Genomic DNA, 22,983 nt, shown 5'->3' on the forward strand with positions numbered 1-22,983 from the left:
TTCCGGATAAATCCCCGGGCCAGATTCTCCTCAATATATTCAGACATGGACCGGGTCTCAGCAGCGGACAAAGGGTAAATACGCCCACGGGGAGGAGTAGCGCCGGGCATCAGGTCGATTGGGCAGTCGTATGGTCTATGAGGGGGTAATGTCTGCCTCCTTTTTATTAAAGACGTCCGCATAAGACCAATAGGGAACCGGAAGACCAGGTAGATTGGCTGGGGTAGGAGAAGGACGGACAGGATGGATGGGAACTAAACAAGTCTTATGGCAGTCCTGTCCCCAGCGAAGGACCTCTCCGGTCTGCCAATCAAGCACGGGTGCATGTTTCTGAAGCCAAGGTAGGCCTAGCAAGAGGGCGTGAGAGAGTCCAGGCAGAACATGAAAGAAGATGCTCTCAGAGTGCAGCATTCCCACCTGCAGGGTTATGGATTCGGTGATGAGTTGGATGGGATGTGGTAAGAGGCCCCCATCCACGGCAGCGACAGATAAGGGTACAGCCAGAGGTTTGGTGGGAATGCGGTATTTCTCTACCAGGGACTGAGAAATGAGATTTCCAGCAGCTCCAGAGCCAAGTTGGGCTAGTTCAAAATAACGGTTCTCCCCGCAGATGATAGAGACCGACAGCAACAGAGATGGAGAGGGTTTACTCTTGTCTAGGACGACCTCTCTGAGCGATCCTAGACACAGGCGTTTCCCGACCTCTCCAGGCAGGAACGGATCCGGTGCTCCTTACTGCCACAGTAGAAGCAGCTCCCATCGGCTCGGCGTAACTCTTGACGGGTCTTGACCATGTTGGTCTGGTCGACCTGCATAGGCTCGGGTGAGTGCGCCTGGGGAGTAGCGGGAGAAGTGACGGATTTCTGAAAAGTAGGGGCTAGACATGGAAACCTCCTCTCACGGGTGACCTCTTTGGCGCGTTCCTGGAACCGGATGTCAATCCTGGTGGCAAGAGTTATTAAGTCGTCGAGAGTGGTAGGAATGTCCCGACCGGCGAGTTCATCTTTAATATGGCCGGACAGACCCTCCCAGAAGACGGACACCAGGGCGTCGTTATCCCAGGCCAGCTTCGAAGCAAGGGTACGGAACCATATGGCATATTGGCCCACGGTGAGATTTCCTTGATGGAGGCGTAGCAGAGATGATGCGGATGAGGTCTTCCGTCCGGGTTCGTCGAAGACTTTCCGGAAAGCCGTGAGAAAGGCTGGCAGGTTGGACACCAAGGGGTCTCCTCTCTCCCATAGAGGATTTAGCCAAGCCAGTGCCTCCCCTGTGAGATGGGACATGATGAAGGCTACTTTGGCCCGGTCGGAGATAAACTGGTGGGACAGGAGTTCAAAGTGCAGGGTGCACTGGTTTATGAAGCCCCGAGCTTGAGCGGGGTCGCCTCCGAAGTGAGGAGGTGCAGAAAGCCGGGGTCCGGGGCAGGATGCCATGGTATTGGTGGGCAGCGGCGCTGCCGGGCTGCGAGTCATGACACTAGCGGTGGTTGCTGGTGGAGCAGTCAGAGTGTCCAGGCGAGAGTTGACATTCCGCAGATGACTCAGGATGGACTCCTGTTGGGACCTCTGACGGGACAGTTCATGACATAGGTCAGAGAGCGAGGGAGCTTGGGTGCCACCGGGTTCCATGGCCCGAGCAAACTGTAACGGGTCTGGGAGGTGGAACCTCTGAGCTACGATACAAAGGGGCAGTCCTTGTAAGGAAGCGGGTGGCTCCCAGGGTAGGCGGGCAGGTAGTCACGGCAAGTGACAGGGACAGTCTCTGGGTAGAAGGGCAGGAGGTCACGGCAAGTGACGAGGACAGTCTCTGGGTAGGGGGGCAGGAGGTTACGGCAAGTGACGGGAACAGTCTCTTGACAGGCGGGTGGTCACGGCAAGTGACGGCGAAGCCTCCAGATAGGCTAGCAGGCGGGTAGCAGGTGGACGCTCCCAGGTGAGCGGGCAAGAGTCTCTGGACAGGCAGGTGGTCACAGCAAATGACGGCAAGGCCTCCAGGTAGGCTAGCAGGCAGGTAGCAGGCGGACGCTCCCAGGTGAGCAGGCAAGAGTCTCTGAACAGGCAAGTGGTCACGGCAGGTGACGGCAGAGCCTCCAGGTAGGCTAGCAGGCAGGTAGCAGGCGGACGCTCCCAGGTGAGGGGTAAGAGTCTCTGGACAGGCAGGTGGTCACAGCACGTGACGGCAGAGCCTCCAGGTAGGCTAGCAGGCAGGTAGCAGGCGAACGCTCCCAGGTGAGCGGGTAAGAGTCTCTGGACAGGCAGGTGGTCACAGCACGTGACGGCAGAGCCTCCAGGTAGGCTAGCAGGCAGGTAGCAGGCGGACGCTCCCAGGTGAGCGGGTAAGAGTCTCTGGGCAGGCAGGTGGTCACAGCACGTGACGGTAGAGCCTCCAGGTAGGCTAGCAGGCAGGTAGCAGATGAGCGCTCCCAGGTGAGCGGGCAATCAGATCCATAGACAGACTGCCAGGGCTGCTAGGCAGACTGTCGGACCGCAGGAATGCAAGTAGATAGACAAGTATCAGGCAGGTATCAAGCAGGAATCTGGCAGGTAACTGGCAGGTAACTGGCAGGTAACTGGAAACGGGACTTGAGGGCTGAAGCAGAGTGATAGACTATGCAACAACATTGCTCGGGCACCTCTATTTTGGAGGAGGTGCCTTATATATGGAGAGGTCCTCCGGCCATTGGCCGGGGACTCCTTAGGACGGCGCGCGCCCTAAGCACAGTGGCCGGGAAGCAGCGCGCGCTGCCAGCAGAGCGGGAGGAGGACACCGGGCACGGAGCGGAGAGGTGAGGGGAACAGCGTCCCTGCCTAGCAGGAGGCAGGGACGCTGACGCTACACCTAGCACTTGTTCTTCCAACGTCTCTCCGATCTGTCCCTGTGCCGGGACCAGCAGTCCCATGAAACTTCAGAAGCTAGGGATCTCATCTGTAGTGTTGAGCCACCCCCGTAGTGTTCGGGTTCGGTTCGGTTCGTCGAACACCGGGATGTTCGAGGAACTGTTCGTCGAACTGTTCATCGAACACCTTAGAACACCGTCGAACACCGTTAAAACCAATGGCAGGCAAACAAAAACACATAGAAACACATAGAAAACACCTGCAAAGGTGTCCAAAAGCTGACAAACTGCTCAGAAGACACTCTCTTTAAAAAAGCCGGCCGGCAAATTCAGCAGCGGCATACACCGGTACCCGACAATTTAGACAAGAAGGAATAGAGCATAACACATAGATTACATAGATAGAAACATGTCAGTCACACATATAAGAAGCACAGTGACAGTGTTGCTTACTGTACTTGTCATTTAGTGTAAAGGATTTATCAAAAAAAATAATAGTGTTTTCATGCACCGTCTCTTTAAAAAAGCCGGCCGGCAATTCAGCATCTGTACCCGACAATTTAGAACAGAAAGAATAGAGCTTCACACATAGATTAGATAGATAGAAACATGTCAGTCACATATATAATAAGTACAGTGATAGTGTTGCTTACTGTACTTGTCATTTAGTGTAAAGGATTTATTTAAAAAAATAATAGTGTTTTCATGCACTGTCTCTTTAAAAAAGCCGGCCGGCAATTCAGCAGCGGTACCCGACAATTTAGAACAGAAAGATAGAGCATCACACATAGATTAGATAGATAGAAACATGTCAGTCACATATATATGAAGTACAGTGATAGTGTTGGTTACTGTACTTGTCATTTAGTATTAAAATAAAGGATTTATTATTAAAAAAATTGGCGTGGGGTTCCCCTTAATTTTAGGCTCTAGCGGAGGTTAAGCAGACGGCTGGGGCAGATGTTTGAAGCCTGGGAAGGGGGTAATACCCACGGAGCTTCCCAGGCTACTAATATCAGCCCCCAGCTGAATACATAGCCTTTACTAGCTATTAAAATGGGGGACCCCCCAAAAAAAATGACGTGGGGTCCCCCCTAATTTAATAGCTAGCAAAGGCTAGGCAGACAGCTGGGGGCTGATATTAATAGCCCAGGAAGGGAGCCATGAATATTGGCCCCCTCCCAGGCTAGAAACACCAGCCGTCAGCCGCCCCAGAAATGGCGCATCCATAGGATGCGCCAATTCTGGCACTTAGCCTCGCTCTTCCACGCTGCCCTGGTGCGGTGGCAGGGGGTAATAGGGTTGGGGTTGATGTCAGCTTATAATGCCAGCTGACATCAAGCCCAGGTTAGTAATGGAGAGGCGTCTATAAGACACCCCCATTACTAACCCCATAGTCAAAGTTAAAAAAAACACAAACACCCAGAATAAAGTCCTTTAATTGAAATAAAGACACAATCCTTTATTGTTCTAAATTAAACCATACTTACCGTCACGCCCATTCCAGCTGAAGCCAACGATCTCCTGCAATAAAAGAAAAATAATAAAGCAACCTCATCCTTACCTTTCCATGGTTCCCACGACAGCTTCAGCTCTGCTACATCGAGATGACAGGCTGGACCGCAGCAGAACGCTGCCATCCAGCCTGTCATCCCGCAGACACTGAGAAGCGCAGGCTTGCTTGCGCTGCTCAGCGTCTCTCTGTGACGACATCCAGATGAGCCGAGTTCATGTCCAATGAACTCGGCTCACCTCATGCACGTCACTGACAGCGTGGGAAAATTCTCACGCTGAAGCGCTGATTGCAGGAGAATTTTCCCACGCTGTCAGTGACGTGCAGGAGGTGAGCTGAGTTCATTGGACATGAGCTCACCTCATGCACATCACTGACAGCGTGGGAGAATTCTCCTGCACTCAGCACTTCAGCGTGAGAATTTTCCCACGCTGTCAGTGACGTGCATGAGGTGAGCCGAGTTCATTGGACATGACCTCGGCTCATCTGGATGCCGTCACAGCGAGACAGTGAGGAGCGCAAGCATGCCTGCGCTTCTCAGTGTCTGCGGGATGACAGACTGGATGGCAGCGTTCTGCTGCGGTCCAGCCAGTCATCTCGATGTAGCAGAGCTGAAGCTGTCGTGGGAACCATGGAAAGGTAAGGATGAGGTTGGTTTATTATTTTTCTTTTATTGCAGGAGATCGTTGGCTTCAGCTGGAATGGGTGTGATGGTAAGTATGGTTTAATTTAGAACAATAAAGTATTGTGTCTTTATTTCAATTAAAGGACTTTATTCTGGGTGTTGTGTTTTTTTTAAATACTTTACTAGAAATTCATGGCGGTCATGTCTAATACTGGCGTGACCCCATGAATTTTGGGCTTGGGGCCAGCTGATAATACCAAGCTGGCCCTAACCCCTTTATTACCCAGTGAGCCACCGCACCAGGGCCCTGGATGAGTTGGGTACAGCGCCAGAAGATGGCGCTTCTATGAACGCGCCATTTTCCGGGGTGGCTGCGGACTGCAATTTGTAGCGGGGGGGGGCCCAGAAAGCTTGGGCCTCCCTGCGCTGCAGATTCCAGCCCCCAGCTGCCTAGTTGTACCTGGCTGGACACAAAAATAGGGCGAAGCCCCATGTACTTTTTTTTTAATTATTTCATGAAATTCATGAAATAATTAAGAAAAAAAGGCCTTCCCTATATTGTTGTGTCCGGCCAGGTACAAATAGGCAGCTGGTGGTTGGGGGCAGCCCGTTCCTGCCTGCTGTACCTGGCTGGACACAAATATAGTGCGAAGCCCCACTTCAATTTTTTTTAATTATTTCATGAAATTCATGAAATAATTAAGAAAAAAAGGCCTTCCCTATATTGTTGTGTCCGGCCAGGTACAAATAGGCAGCTGGTGGATGGGGGCAGCCCGTTCCTGCCTGCTGTACCTGGCTGGACACAAATATAGTGCGAAGCCCCACTTCAATTTTTTTTAATTATTTCATGAAATTCATGAAATAATTAAGAAAAAAAGGGCTTCCCTATATTGTTGTGTCCGGCCAGGTACAAATAGGCAGCTGGTGGATGGGGGCAGCCCGTTCCTGCCTGCTGTACCTGGCTGGACACAAATATAGTGCGAAGCCCCACTTCAATTTTTTTTAATTATTTCATGAAATTCATGAAATAATTAAGAAAAAAAGGGCTTCCCTATATTGTTGTGTCCGGCCAGGTACAAATAGTCAGCTGGTGGTTGGGGGCAGCCCGTTCCTGCCTGCTGTACCTGGCTGGACACAAATATAGTGCGAAGCCCCACTTCAATTTTTTTTAATTATTTCAGGAAATTCATGAAATAATTAAAAAAAAATTGACGTGGGGCTTCGCACTATATTTGTGTCCAGCCAGGTACAGCAGGCAGGAACGGGCTGCCCCCAACCACCAGCTGCCTATTTGTACCTGGCCGGACACAACAATATAGGGAAGCCCTTTTTTTCTTAATTATTTCATGAAATAATTTAAAGAAAATTGACGTGGGGCTTCGCCCTGTTTTTGTGTCCAGCCAGGTACAACTAGGCAGCTGGGGGCTGGAATCCGCAGCGCAGGGAGGCCCAAGCTTTCTGGGCCACCCCCGCTGCAAATTGCAGTCCGCAGCCACCCCGGAAAATGGCGCGTTCATAGAAGCGTCATCTTCTGGCGCTGTACCCAACTCATCCAGGGCCCTGATGCGGTGGCTCACTGGGTAATAAAGGGGTTAGGGCCAGCTTGGCATTATCAGCTGGCCCTAAGCCCGAAATTCATGGGGTCACGCCAATATTAGACATGACCACCATGAATTTCTAGTAAAGTATTTAAAAAAAACACAACACCCAGAAAAAAGTCCTTTAATTGAAATAAACACACAATTCTTTATTGTTCTAAATTAAACCATACTTACCATCACGCCCATTCCAGCTGAAGCCAACGATCTCCTGAAATAAAAGAAAAATAATAAAGCAACATCATCCTTACCTTTCCATGGTTCCCATGACAGCTTCAGCTCTGCTACATCGAGATGACAGGCTGGACCGCAGCAGAACGCTGCCATCCAGCCTGTCATCCCGCAGACACTGAGAAGCGCAGGCTTGCTTGCGCTCCACAGTGTCTCTCTGTGAGGGCATCCAGATGAGCCGAGTTAATGTCCAATGAACTCGGCTCACCTCATGCACGTCACTGACAGCGTGGGAAAATTCTCCTGCACTCAGCGCTTCAGCGTGGGAGAATTCTCACACTGAAGCGCTGAGTGCAGGAGAATTCTCCCACGCTGTCAGTGACGTGCAGGAGGTGAGCTGAGTTCATTGGACATGAGCTCACCTTATGCACGTCACTGACAGCGTGGGAAAATTCTCCTGCACTCAGCGCTTCAGCGGGAGAATTCTCACGCTGAAGCGCTGAGTGCAGGAGAATTCTCCCACGCTGTCAGTGACGTGCAGGAGGTGAGCTGAGTTCATTGGACATGAGCTCACCTTATGCACGTCACTGACAGCGTGGGAGAATTCTCCTGCACTCACCGCTTCAGCTTGAGAATTTTCCCACGCTGTCAGTGACGTGCATGAGGTGAGATGAGTTCATTGGACATGAACTCGGCTCATCTGGATGTCGTCACAGAGAGACGCTGAGCAGCGCAAGCAAGCCTGCGCTTCTCAGTGTCTGCGGGATGAGAGGCTGGATGGCAGCGTTCTGCTGCGGTCCAGCCTTTCATCTCGATGTAGCAGAGCTGAAGCTGTCGTGGGAACCATGGAAAGGTAAGGATGAGGTTGCTTTATTATTTTTCTTTTATTGCAGGAGATCGTTGGCTTCAGCTGGAATGGGCGTGACGGTAAGTATGGTTTAATTTAGAACAATAAAGGATTGTGTCTTTATTTCAATTAAAGGACTTTATTCTGGGTGTTTGTGTTTTTTTTAACTTTGACTATGGGGTTAGTAATGGGGGTGTCTTATAGACGCCTCTCCATTACTAACCTGGGCTTGATGTCAGCTGGCATTATAAGCTGACATCAACCCCAACCCTATTACCCCCTGCCACCGCACCAGGGCAGCGTGGAAGAGCGAGGCTAAGTGCCAGAATTGGCGCATCCTATGGATGCGCCATTTCTGGGGCGGCTGACGGCTGGTGTTTCTAGCCTGGGAGGGGGCCAATATTCATGGCTCCCTTCCTGGGCTATTAATATCAGCCCCCAGCTGTCTGCCTAGCCTTTGCTAGCTATTAAATTAGGGGGGACCCCACGTCATTTTTTTTGGGGGGTCCCCCATTTTAATAGCTAGTAAAGGCTATGTATTCAGCTGGGGGCTGATATTAGTAGCCTGGGAAGCTCCGTGGGTATTACCCCCTTCCCAGGCTTCAAACATCTGCCCCAGCCGTCTGCTTAACCTCCGCTAGAGCCTAAAATTAAGGGGAACCCCACGCCAATTTTTTTAATAATAAATCCTTTATTTTAATACTAAATGACAAGTACAGTAACCAACACTATCACTGTACTTCATATATATGTGACTGACATGTTTCTATCTATCTAATCTATGTGTGAAGCTCTATTCTGTCTGTTATAAATTGTCGGGTACCGCTGCTGAATTGCCGGCCGGCTTTTTTAAAGAGACAGTGCATGAAAACACTATTATTTTTTTAAATAAATCCTTTACACTAAATGACAAGTACAGTAATCAACACTGTCACTGCACTTCTTATATATGTGACTGACATGTTTCTATCTATCTAATCTATGTGTGATTCTCTATTCCTTCTATTCTAAATTGTCGGGTACCGCTGCTGAATTGCCGGCCGGCTTTTTTAAAGAGACGGTGCCTGAAAACACTATTATTTTTTTTGATAAATCCTTTACGCTAAATGACAAGTACAGTAAGCAGCACTTTCACTGTACTTCGTATATATGTGTCTGACATGTTTATATCTATCTAATCTATGTGTGAAGCTCTATTCTTTCGGTTCTAAATTGTCGGGTACAGGTGTATGCCGCTGCTGAATTGCCGGCTTTTCATGTTTCACTGTTGGCACTGTTCCCATCGATTTGGGCAATCACTGTAATGCCACAACCACCATGGCTGTGGCATTACAGTGAGTGGCAGACAATCCCTGCATGATTGGTGCTCTAAATAGCGCCAGACATGCAGGACACGCTTTTGGTGCACGAACAGTTATCGAACATAACCTCGAACAGCCGAATTTTTTGCAAATCGTTCGGGTTCGTCGAACAACTCGAACACCACCCAAAACAGCTCGAATTTGAGATTGGCGAACAGTTCTAGTCGAACACCGCTCATCTCTACTCATCTGCCTCCAAATCTTCATCGTGGTCATGATCAGGCCATTCATATGTCACTGTGGAGAGGCTGTCGGCATGAGTATTCTCTGCCTTAGACCGGTAGGCGATTTTATACCGGTACCTGGCCATGCGGGCCACCCACTGCTGCTCCAGGGCCCCCAACTTCGCATTCTCCAGGTGAGCCAACGGGTTGTTATATGTTCTCACCAGTACTTCGGACCCGGACAAATGCTCTGCAAACTTCTCGGTCATTGCCCAAACCAGAGCCAGCAACTCTAATTTCAAAGAGCTATAATTATCTGGGTTCCTCTCGGAGTCGTGAAGGGAGTGACTGGCATACACAATCACGCGCTCTTTCTCCTCCTGTACTTGGGATAACACGGCTCCCAGACCATGTAGGCTCCCATCAGTGTGGAGTATGAATGGTTGGGAGAAATCCGCATAGGCAAGTATTGGGGCCTCGGTCAAGGCCATTTTTAGGGCGCGGAAGGCCTCTTCCTGGCTGCTTTCCCACCGAATCGACTTATTCTTGAAGCCTGCTGGCACTCCCTTGAGTAGCTCCAGCAATGGGTTGGCTATGCGGGTGAAGTTCTTCACGAATCTTCGGTAGTACCCGGCTAGTCCCAGGAAGGCCCGAACGTCCTTCACTGTCTTCGGGGTAGGCCACTCCTGTGCGGCGGCCACCTTTTCCCTTGTGGGCCTGACTCCTTCACAGGACACAGTATGACCGAGATATTCGATCTGCTTGCTGAACAGGTGGCACTTCTGGGGCTTCACCTTTAGACCATGACTCTGTAGGCGGCTCAGTACTTGCTCCAGTCACTGGAGGTGCTCCTCGAAGGTGGCGGCATAGACAATTATGTCGTCAAGATAAATCAGTGTCGCCTCGAAGTTCAAATTGCCCAGGCACCTCTCCATCAGATGCTGGAACGTCCCAGGGGCGTTAGTCAGGCCGAAGGGCATCCGATTGAACTCAAACAGTCCCATGGTTAATATGAACGACGTCTTCGCACGGTCATGTTCGGCCACGGGCATCTGCCAGTACCCGCTGGCCAGATCCAAGGAGGAGAAGTATCTTGCCTTCCCTAAGGCCGACAGAGACTCTTCGATTCGGGGTAGTGGGTAAGAGTCTCATACTGTACAGGCATTCAGTCGTCTATAGTCCACACAGAACAGCAAGGTCCCATCTTTCTTCCAGACCAGGACAATCGGGGCTGCCCACGGACTCTGACTCTCCCTTATCACACCATTTTGTAACATATGGGCTAGCATCTCCTTAACCTCTTTATACATCTGAGGAGGTATCTGGCAGTATCTCTCCTGCACTGGGGCAGCGCTCCCCGTGGGAATCTCGTGGGTAATGGCTTCGGTGCAACCAAAATCATCCTCATGGCGAGCAAAGACTTCCTGGTACCACTCCAGTACCTCCTCAACCTGCTGCACCTGTCGAGGTGAAAGTCTCGTCAATTCAGCCCGCATTCATTCTAGGATTCTTCGTCCACCCTTCGCACCAGCACGGTAGGATTCCGGCGACACGGTGACCGCCAGACTCCAGGGGTCTCCTCGTACAGCGGACAGCTGTACTGCATCAGGTTGCACCAACTTCTCTGGCATTCCCAGAATCTGGGCTATTTCCGCCCTGGGAGGGAGTGTGAGATCACCTTCCCTCAGATTAACGCACCGCACAATAACATTGCCACCCTGGACGGTGGCCAGTGTCCGAGCCACCAGGAGTCTGGGGGTACTTTGTCGATCGATGTTGGTTCTATCTGTACTTCGACCCCCTCAAGAGGTGTGCAGGCCCGTACGGGTAACGTGAGTACAGTTTGTCCTGGCGGTAAGGTGAGTGCCGTAGCTGCTGGTACTATTACTTTCCCCAGGACCTTCCCTTCACTCGACGTCTCCTGAGCCTGGGCGGCTCGGATTAATTGTTGAAAAACCCTCCTTTGGGGGGTTCGTGGGTCCCACTGGTCTAGAGGAATCTCCTTCAGCTCACTAATCAGGATTTGCCCGATCTCTTTCAGCACATTCATTCCGAGGGTCACCGAGGGTCCACTTCCGGTTCCCCCTGCGACCAAGACGAGCCCTTTTTTTCCCACATCTTTTCCACACACTCGGATCTTCATCCACACCACCCCTGCGACCGGGATGGGTAATTGATTAGCTGCCGTGAGTCTAATTACTGGTCCCCATTCAGGCCACGCTATCTCTGGAAATCGCTGTTGAAAGTAGGCTTCTGTCATCGTAGTCACCTGGGATCCCGTGTCAATCAGGCAGTGAACAGCCCGACCGCTCATTTCGGCCCAGACAGTCGGGCTGGTGGAAACTAGGTCCTTGGGACTTCCTCTTTTTCTTTCCCCTTCCTTAGGCTCCAGGCTGTTTCCCCCAAACACGGAGCCCGCTAGTTTAACGGCTGCCGCGACAGGGGCCGCCCTCGGCTAGCACAGCCCCTGGCATAATGTCCTGAAGCCTCCACACTTCCAGCAGATCGTGTCTCTGTCTGTGTAGGGCTGCCTCACTACTTTATGGAACAGTCCTGTGGGGCGGGGCCTGAATTCAATTCTTTCCCTAACTGGGGCAATCGATCTGGGTATCTCTGGTGTCGCTGCAGGGGTCTTCTTGAGCCTGGACCATTCATCCCGCATCTCCTGTATCTCCTTTCGCATCTCTCGAGCCCATTCCGGTTCAGCTGCAGGCGGGGTGGGTACCTCGTTACTCCGGACCATCCCTGCCAGGGCCATCACCCCATCTCCTTCTCTCTCACACGTGCCTCCGCCCCCACTTCTAGAAAAGTCATACGTGGGTTAGCGCTCAGGCGCTCCCGCAAGGCCTGCTTCAGCTGCACATCCCTGAGGCCTGCCACAAATTGGTCCCTTAAGATCACGTCAGGGGGGCCCATTCCCAAATTCCCCATGTCGTCTTTTCTAGTGATATAGGCATGCACCCTCTGTAATGCATTAACATATTGTGTCACAGTCTCCCCCTCCTGCTGCACTGGTGGGATCCCCATGCATCTCCTCCAATATCCGCACCACTTTTTCTACAGTATCCCGGTCATGGGGAGGGCGGTACATCACGGATTGTCGGGCCTCGCCGTCCAGGGCCAGTAAGGCTATTTCGGCTTGCATAGCTGGAGTCATCGGATGCATACGTAACATACTCCTAATTCTCTCAACCCAGTCCCACAGCATCATATTGTCCCCAGTGAACTTTGGGAGATTGCTGAGAATGGCCCCCAGCGGCAAGCTAGATCTTGGGGCTCCCAGGATGGACTGATCTGCAGTGTCTGTGTCTAAAGACTGCATCCTGCCGACTACACCAAATGAAACACAGGTAATTTAGATGCAGTGACACTGAAACACAGAGCAGCCAGTACAGGGTTAATAAACAAGGGGGATTTACTGTAACAGGGTCAATCTCCATGCAGGGAGTAACAGGGAAAATATGGGGACAACAAGGGAAGTAGCAGGTAATATGCTATAACTGACAATCCACAGTTGGGCTAGATGTAGCAGAGTCGACACGGTTGTAATTGGCAGTTTTTACACATAGCTGACTCTTGCTCCTCACAAGGCAGTTGCCGGCTGGTGCTGGTATTGCTTTCTTCCGGCTTCCCCGCCTAAACAATGCTCCATATTCTGGCGGCAGCGGGCGGTCTCCAGTTTGATCCGCTGAGCCCCTAGTCCATAACAGTGCACCTCACTTGCTCGGCTCCAGGGATCCTGCGTCTCTTCTCCCTCTAGTCGGGCTTGACTCCCACTGTCCACTGCCGCTTTTCCCGCGCAAACACTCCTTTTCCACCCTCTTCCTAGACACCAGCTCAGCTACCCGGTCATCTGACTCCTCAGCTCTCTCACTGGACACACCCCCAGCTTCCCGGTCACCTGACTCCTGTCTCGCAGTCTGTCTTCCCCCTGCAACAAGAGGCACGGCCCCGGCAGTTCCGGATCCCTTGTTCTGAAAGTACTTACACCCCGGTCTTCCCCCTTACACCTGTCTGAGGAACTTTGTCATCTGCACATGGTTATGTTGTACCATCCTATGGCTGTAATCCTTCTTTTTGGTTGTGATCCTTTTTAAGGCTGAATATTTACAGTAAAAGTTTCTTCTGTTTTTAAAGTACATCTGCCTCCTGACTTTCCTGTTACCCTCCACACCAACATCACAGAGAATGCTACCGTTACCACCACACAAAGAGAGGGAACAGTAAAAGCAGAGTTGACTCCCCGCACACCCATAGCCATGTGCCTATTATTTTTACTGTGCACCCGGCACCAGGCACAGCCACAAAAAAAAACATGTAATAGTAAGAAAGGATCCGACCCATGCCCGGTGTACTGGGTGCCCCTGCGCTCAGGATATCACACATATACTGACCTGATAATTATGAATATTTCATGCAATACAAATGCTTGTCTCCAAATGAATCCTAATACTATGATATATGTCATAATGCATAAGACCCAGACAATACCTCCAAAATAATAGAATGCAGTTTCAATAAAGTGCATAAAAAAACAATATAGGGAAAAAAGGAGTCCAATAAGTATCTTCTGCATCAGGTTATAGGTGTAAGTTACAAAGTCTGCTCGACGCCAATCTCATGATGTCATAGAGAACACTGAATAATTAAGCTGTTGAGATAAGTGTAGACCCAGTGTGAGGTTAATCCTGTATGTAGAGAAATCTTAAGGATAACGTCACTTGTGTCATGAAGAGATTGACTACATGGTCTGTTGTGTAACATGTGTACATAAAAAGAGAATATGTTATTGTGTTCGTTTCTCTAGACACTAATGACTACTGAAGAGGTATCAGTGATGTACATAGTTTGGCAGGAAAGGCTTTATGTGTCCTGTGAACGTCTAAAGACTTATTAAGTCTTCAGGCTATGGATTAGCATGCTGTCAGATTCCATGTCACATGTCCAACTGTCAAAAACATTTTTCTACTTTTTCGTATTTTTTGTTGCACTTTCTGTGAACCGTATTCTTATGAAACATCACAACTTTATCAAGCATGGATAAGAAGAGCCAGAACAAAATATATATTTTTCTTCTAAAAAAGGGAAGAAAGTTATTAATTACTATTAGCAAAGTGCTAAAAAAGTGCACAAGCATATGATCTATGGTAAGCCCTTCCCAACTCGTATTCAACCTACACTGCAGCCCCACAAACCAAAAGGCCCTGCAAGACACAAAAGCCAATGGTGCTTCACTCTGCTTTACCAAAACATTGAAAGGCTGATCTATGCTTTGGTGTCTGCCTAACCTCAAGCTTAATATATACCTTATTATGCTGTATATATAAAAAAATATACACTGAGACTGCTTTATATGCATAACAGGATACACAGAGACTGTTGCATTTCCATGACACCACCACACCGGGGAATGAAGAGCAGAGCACAAACTTTACCAACAAAAAAATATCCTGACGCTGGCAATGGAGCTGTGTGAACTGCAGTGGCATTGTGTGTGCATGCACACGCACACAGTGGCAGTGTGCTGAAAGTGTAAAGGGCCAGCAACTAAAAAACAGGGCTGGTGGCCTCCCATATAATTGAGTGCTGCAGCCCTCTGGGAATCTGCTCGGTTGGGAAGACAGCCAGTCCGGGCCTGGTTGACATTCTTCAAAGGTCAGTGTGATAGTAGGCTTATAATGATTAGTAAATGGTCAACTTACTTGAAGGTGCTGCACAAGGGGGGTTTGAAATTTCATCAGCTCCCCATCCCTTCATGTTATAAGCAGAAACTCTAGCATAATACTCTGTACCCTATCAAGTAAATGAGAAAAAAATGTTAAAAATAATATCATTAAATTTCGGCAGTTGACCAAAGAATGATCATATAAATAATACTATTTATAACAAAATAAATAATTATCATCTTCTCATAATATATTTAATATGTAAAATCTGAACAATGTATATTTATACTGAATAAATGGTATGGTATATGACATAAAATTTCACTGGCGATACAGAATGGATCAAGTGTAGAACCAGAGATATGGCCATTTATCCAAAGTGTTTAAGGATACGTTTTTCAACACGACAACGCCAGGCCACATGCACTACAATGGCCTGCAGGGTCTCTGGAATAGTCTCCAATGGCGCACATCTGGGACGTCATTGGTCCCTTCAAATGGAGCTAACAGCAGAGGATCTTGATGATTTACATGCCCAAGTGCAATCAGCGTAGCAGGATATTCTTCAGACGACCACTAATACTCTTATTAATAGCTTGTCAAGGCGTGTAAGTGCACGTATTTCTGGTACTCATACTTGATACTGAATAAACCGAGAAGGTTTGGAAATTTTGTTTCCATTTTTTCATCTTTTGCATATACAGTTGAAACCAGAAGTTTAGATACACTATATATAAAAAAACACATACCGTATTTTTCGGACTATAAGACACACTTTTTTCCTCAAAAATTTTGGAGGAAAATGGAGGGTGCGTCTTATAGTCCGAATGTTGGGGTGGGTGTATATATATGTGGGGTGTGGGGGGAGCGGTAGCGGCGGAGGAGCGGGGCACAGGAGGCAGCAGACGCCTGCTGCAGCCTACACTGTCCCCGCAGCTAAAGAAAATGAATATTCACTGCTCCCCCTGCCCAGGAGTATGCTCCTTAATAGCAGCACACAGTGTAGCCACGCTGTGGCTCCTGCTGCTGCCGGAATTGCCTGTGCCCACTTTTAAAGGGCATGAATATTCAACCTCTCTCTCTTCGGGGAGGGGGTGAATATTCATACCCTTTAATAAGCGGGCACACGAGATAGCCCGGCAGCAGCAGGAGCCCCAGCGTGGCTACGCTGTGTGCCGGCTATAAAGGAGAGTGAAGTCACTGCTCCCCGCACACACAGTCCCGGCGTGGGGAGCAGTGACTTCCGGCAGCTGATCTCTCCATGTGAGCCGCGCATGGCAGTGACGTCATGTGCGGCTCACATGGAGAGATCATTGCAGGCAGACAGGACGCAGCGCTGGAATAGAGAAGAAAGGTGAGTAGGAGTGTTTATTATTTTTTTTATGTGCAGCATGATGGGGATTAGGGGGACCATGCATACCAGGATAGGTATTAGGGGTGCCATACATACCAGGATGGGGATTAGGGGTGCCATACATACCAGGATAGGGATGAGGGGTGCCATACATATCAGGATAGGGATGAGGGGTGCCATGCATACCAGGACAGGGATGATGGGGCCATGCATATCAGGATAGGGATGAGGTGTGCCATGCATACCAGGACAGGGATGATGGGGCCATGCATATCAGGACAGGGATGAGGGGTGCCATGCATACCAGGATGGGGATTGCTGTGCAATGCATACCAGAATGAGGATTGCTGTGCCATGCATACCAGGATAGGGATTAGGGGTGCCATGCATACCAGGATAGGGATGAGGGGTGCCATGCATACCAGGATGAGGATTGCTGTGCCATGCATACCAGAATGGGGATTGCTGTGCCATGCATACCAGGATAGGGATGAGGGGTGCCATGCATACCAGGATAGGGATTAGGGGTGCCATGCATACCAGGATAGGGATGAGGGGTGCCATGCATACCAGGACAGGGTTGAGGGGTGCCATGCATACCAGGACAGGGATGAGAGGTGCCATGCATACCAGGATAGGGATGAGGGGTGCCATGCATAGCAGGACAGGGATGAGGGGTGCCATGCATACCAGGACAGGGATGAGGGGTGCCATGCATACAAGGATAGGGATGAGGGGTGCCATGCATACCAGGATAGGGATGATGGGTGCCATGCATACCAGGATGGGGATTAGGGATGCCATACATACCAGGATAGGGATTAGGGGTGCCATGCATGCCAGGACAGGGATGAGGGGTGCCATACATATCAGGATATGGATGAGGGGTGCCATGCATACCAGGACAGAGATGATGGGGCCATGCATATCAGGATAGGAATGAGGGGTGCCATGCATACCAGGGCAGGGATGATGGGGCCATGCATATCAGGACAAGGATGAGGGGTGCCATGCATACCAGGATGGGAATTGCTGTGCCATGCATACCTGGATGGGGATTGCTGTGCCATGCATACCAGGATAGGGATTAGGGGTGCCATGCATACCAGGATAGGGATGAGGGGTGCCATGCATACCAGGATGAGGATTGCTGTGCCATGCATACCAGGATGGGGATTGCTGTGCCATGCATACCAGGATAGGGATTAGGGGTTCCATGCATACCAGGTTAGTGATTAGGGGTGCCATGCATACCAGGATAGGGATGAGGGTGCCATGCATACCAGGACAGGGATTAGGGGTGCCATGCATACCAGGACAGGGATGAGGGGTGCCATGCATACCAGGATAGGTATTGGTTGGAATTTGGGCCCAACTGGTGTAACTGATCCAGGTTTCTAGGCCGCCCAAGCTTTAACTTTCTGGCTGATGTCCTGAAATGTTGCTTCAGTTTTGCCACATAAACTTTGGTTCTCATGATGCCATCTATTTTGTGAAGTGCACCAGTACCTCCTGCAGCAAAACAACCCCACAACATGATGCTGCCACCCCCATATTTTACAGTTGGAATAGTCTTCTTAGGCTTTCAAGCTCCTCCCTTTTTCCTCCAAACGTAACGATGGTCATTATGCCCGAAACATTAAATTTTAGTTTCATTAGACCACAGGACATGTCTCCAAAAATTAAGGTCTTGGTTCCTGTGTGCATTTGCAAACATTAATCTGGCTTTTTTATGTTTCTTTTGGAGTAATGGCTTACAGTACTCGTTTCACTGTGGTTATTGACACAATCTTACCAGCTTCCGCCATTATCTTTACAAGGTCTTTTGCCTTTGTCCTTGGGTTGATTTGTACATGTCCAAAGCACGTTCATTTCTGGGACACAGAACCCATCTCCTTCCTGAGTGGTATGATGGCTGGACATTTGCATCTTGCTTGTACTTGCATATAATTGTTTGTACAGATGTACGAGGCACCTTCAGGTATCTTGAAATTGTACCCAAAGATGAGCCAGACTTGTGCAAGTCCACAATTCTCTTCCTGATATCTTGGCTGATTTCTTTAGACTTTCCCATGATGCTACACAAAGAAGCAGTGTGTTTCACATGTGCATTAAAATACATCCACAGGTGTGTCTCTAATTAACTTATATGTTGCCAAAAAACTATCAGAAGCTTCCACACACATGAAATCATCATATGAGCAGTCGAGAGTTGTTTAAAGGCATAGAAATCTTAGTGTTTGTAAACTTTTGACTTTGCAGTAAGTAATAAAAATGCCTTAAAACATTCTCTCGCTCTCATTATTCTGGCATTTGGCAAATATTAAAAATTATGGTAATCCTAATTGACATAAAACGGGAAAGGTTTATTCTGATTTCATGTCAGAAATTGAGAAAAACATGCATATGTGTCTTTTTATATAGTGTATGTAAACTTCTGGTTTCAACTGTAATTAACATGAGTATTGATCCTTTGATTTCCATAACTCCATGATTTTTCTTTGTTGGTATTGCATTTTTAATGTTGAGGAGTGCATTTACAAACTTATGTGATATGACATCCTGTAATTTACATGTCACAATTCAGAAACCCTTTAGGATTTTCAGCACCAATAGGGCTTTTCAGTTTCATGTTTAGTCTTTTTCATTGTTTGAAATATTTAGCATTTCTATCCATTGTGAATACAACTTCTTTTTAGGGCCAAATTAAGTCTGCAATAAAAGTCTAAACTTCAGATTATCATAGAATTTATTTGACAACATGCACACCAGCATTTTCTGAAAATGTTTTTTGTCCTAGCAATGTCCTCTTTTCTGGTCTCAACCCACCACTACTTCATGGAAAAACCTTCTGGAGGCAATGCCTTGCAGGAGGTTTCATGAGTATATATGGCTGAGCCTGAGAGAGTAGCCAAATCTTCCGAAATCCAGGAGGTCTTTTTTTTTTCTTGAAGCCCTCATTCTGAAAGAGTTAGCAAGTGTGCCAAAAAATCTTAAATTTAGTTATTTTAGAAGAACTTCCAAGTGATGTTGTTCCAAGTGATGGTATTTCTAGAAGAGAGTTGCTCCTTAAAATCGCACCTAACACCACAATTCTTTTTCTGAAAGTTCCATTTGGAATTTGTTATCAAATTCTCTGTATTTCTCTTCATGAAATTGTGCATGCCGACAGAAATCAATGGTAGATGAACTACTTCTCAGTACACCACAAAGATTTTCAAGACATAGCTGTAACAAAGCCATGTACATGAGCATCAAAGGACATTCTTTGCTCTATCTTCTCACATTTTACCCAAAAAATACAATTATTCTTATGTATTATGATTTGCAGACAGTGTGTAGTACTGGTGCATTTCTGAGCCCATGATGGCAAATCTCAACCTGACGTGACCTTACAGCATAATAGGTTCTTTTTTTATGATGCTGTTAGTTTGGGTGATCAGACCCAATGTCAGATCAGGATTTGTATTACAAACAAAGTACTCATTTAGATCTGCATACATAACAATTGGCCCAGAAGACAGCTGGGCACTGTATGAAGGCACTATTACTAGGCACTATGCTAAAAAAAATGCTCTAAAATAAGACCTTTAGAAATAAGTGTATTAGTAGTTATTAGGGGAATAAAGGAAATCAGGACACATTGAGGAGATGATTACCATGACTGAGTACAAAAGTCCCATAAGAATGCTAAGAGAGTGGAGGAACACCAGAAAAAAAATTCTGATAAGCAGGAGCTATATCTATTTCACAGTCATAATGCACAGGGAATTTCTGAAGCTCTGGGGTAAATACACATGTGTTATTCTACTCATCAGTCACTGCTATTTTCTTCAGAGGGATTGACATATTTTATTCTGATGAAGATTATGCTGTTATCCACAGAGCAGTGACACAAGAATGTTCCTGATCTGCAAGTGTGTGCGTAAAGGTTCAAAATGCTTCATGCTAATTGACAATTGCCATCTGGTAACAGAATCCCGACATGACAAGTAAGGTATACAATGTAACACGTTTCTCAAAGGAAAGTGTATTGTAAGAACTGATGCGAATAGAAATACAAGGTAAATAGACTGTGGACAGATTTAGAGTGACCTGAAATTTACCATAGTGAGGCCTGGAATTGTGTACTTCAAAGACTGCAGATTATCTACAAGGACTTCACCGGCCAATGGACAGAAATCAGCCGAGGTGCTCCACTCAACTGCAAGAAACAGGAGATAAATAAATTAGGGAATTTGGAAATCAAATAATTTACAGAAAATTCACATATATATGAAATTAAAGGGAATCTGTCAGTATCAACCCTCGTTTTTATGGGCCGTTTAAATGGGCATGCAGGTCATAAAAAGGTGAATAAAATAACACCTTGATATCTGCGACCCAATGTCTTATTCCAGAGAAATCCATGTTTTCTTAAGATGTAAATGAGCTGTTAAGATCTATGGGCCAGACAAAGATCTCCCCTAGAATCTGCGTGCAGATTTAATTTTAAATGAAAGGAGGGCAGACTGTCAGTCATTACATGACTCACACTGGTAATGCCCCCTTTCATTTAAGGTAAGCTCTGGAGATAGATTCTCAGAGAGATCCATGTCCGGACCATAAATCATAACAGCTCATTTACATATTAAGAAAAATGTGGATTTCTCTGGAATAAAACATCAGATTGCAGATATCAAGATATCATTTTATTCTGCCTCCATATAACTTACATGCCCATATAGACGGATTAGAAGGGCTGATCCTGATGACAGATTCCTTATAAACCAAATGTTAAAAAGGCTTTTATAGGAGCTGGGGCCTTATTTTACCATTACACAACTCCCATTTATTCCCTTCACATGACCACCATAAATTTCATATGTTCTTTCATCCAGACGAGCATAAAGAGGACCCGTCACCATTTAAAAAGTGGCTAATTTTATATATTGTTTTCTTCCCGCTACTGCCCTGATATTCTTTTTTTTTACTTTTTTACAATATGCAATTTTGTTTTAGAGATATCGAACTTTTTATTGTACGCACATTTTTTTTAATCGTTACCAAGGAGGCATTGCACACCGGGTAATAACACAGAGAAGCCTAAAGACATTTGCTCAGAGAATCCTGTGAGCTCTGGTCTGTATGGCGGATTTTTAAAAAATCAAAAATTGGAAAATTCAGGGGAGCATTGGGAGCTCAGGGGAGCAAACTGCTCACTTTTTACCAGATGTCAGGTCTGTTTTCTCTAAAGAAAGTTTGTTAGACATAATAAAATTAATTCAATGCAAATCTTATTTGTGTCAAATGAAATCTGATTAGAGTGAATCCCAAAAAAATGCCCAATGCCAATTTACACATTTGAGAAGATTGCATCAGCTACAGAAGGTATACATAAACTTAGGCATGACTGCACAAGCTTCCTTGCATAATACATTGCAGCTAACATATCACATTGAATAGTCAATCAGGAGGGATTATCATAGCCTGTATAAAAGCTGAGGCCTTCAATTTGAGTCAGTGTTCTGCACAGAGCAATCTGCCTGATTGCAAATGACTAAGTGGGATAATTTTTGGACAGTATTTTAATTTAAAAAAACATAAAAATTCTGTCAGTATATTGTGTTTTTAAATGATCTGTTGGCTACTACTGGTTAACCATCCATCTTTATGGTGAGGTCATTTTGTTATTACTTAGGCTATATAGATGTTAAAGAGCTTGAAATGGGTTGAATACAGTTCTAAGAGGCATCAGAGTGTTACACACATCTTTTCAAGGCAGTTAGAGGATTTGTAGTATTGAAATTCACTATGAATCAATAACCTGTGATTCAAATTTTTGGAACCATTTGTCAAACCTGGTGAATTTAAGGTTTTAAAACGTTCAATCATCTCTAGCATTTATGGACTATTTTTTTCTTTAATAAAAAAAAAAGACGCTGATGCATATTATTTTCTGGGAAAAAAAATCTTAAAAAATATGTTTAGCATAAAATATAAGCTATATAAATCTGTCTTCAATAAGCTTCCCCTAGTGGGAGAACTGTATAATTTCATATAAGGGAACCTGTCCCGTCATACATGCTGCCCAATCTGTGGACAGCAGGGTATAAAGAAGGAAGAGCTGAACAGAATAACAAAGGTTTTTTTGAAAAAGCTTTAATATAACTTGAATTTTGTACATTTTATTTGCTGGTGTTTGCATGCATATGAGTCCAGTGGGCGGTCCTGCTCAGTTTTCCACCTATCTCTGCATACAGAGAATGAATAAATACAACCACCCACTGGACTCACATGCACCAGGACTCACATGCACTGGACTCACATGCATTCAAACACCAGGGATTTCAATTAATATAATGCAAATTTTATTGCATATTTTTCCAGAGAAAATACCAATCTGATCAGTTCCTCCTGCTCTATAATGTCCTGCTTGAAGATCAGATATCAATTTCAATTTCAACAAGGGGATTTTGAGTAGCAGTTCAGAAGAAGTATTACATTCCTCAATTAGTTTCAACAATGGACAAAAAGTGACCATAGTAAGGGACTAGCAACTTGGGCACTATTCTTATTTTTCAGCCCACGCTTGGACAAATGACATATTTTTCCTACCATTGAATCTACAATCATACTGTAGCTGTGTTATCATTGTTAGTAGGGAAACAAGTACCATCATACTGTTACTAAGCATGCTTATAGAATTTTGTCCATATAAAATCAGACATTCATCTCCAATTAATGAACATAACCAATACTGAACAAGCAATATCGATCAATTGAAATTACCTAAAGTAATAGTTAAATATGTTACGGCAAAATTTCAACATCAAAATCAAGGTCAAGGTGGTCAAACATATATA

The 22,983-nt window shown here is 46.7% G+C and overlaps 1 protein-coding gene across 1 annotated transcript in view; it reads right to left on the minus strand.

Annotated features, from left to right (window-relative positions):
- ANKFN1 (ankyrin repeat and fibronectin type III domain containing 1) overlaps window positions 1–22,983 on the minus strand; it is a 1,224,583-nt gene that overhangs the window by 615,129 nt on the left and 586,471 nt on the right. The window contains exons 6-7 of the mRNA XM_073684132.1: window positions 20,245–20,342; window positions 14,821–14,911 (exon numbers count right to left, since the gene is read on the minus strand). Coding sequence (XP_073540233.1) covers window positions 14,821–14,911; window positions 20,245–20,342 — 189 coding nt within the window. The remainder of the gene's footprint in view (window positions 1–14,820; window positions 14,912–20,244; window positions 20,343–22,983) is intronic.

Source organism: Phyllobates terribilis, unplaced genomic scaffold (assembly GCF_046119375.1).
Source record: "Phyllobates terribilis strain yellow unplaced genomic scaffold, ASM4611937v1 Scaffold_5__5_contigs__length_657084704, whole genome shotgun sequence".
In the NCBI taxonomy this organism is placed as follows: domain Eukaryota; kingdom Metazoa; phylum Chordata; class Amphibia; order Anura; family Dendrobatidae; genus Phyllobates; species Phyllobates terribilis.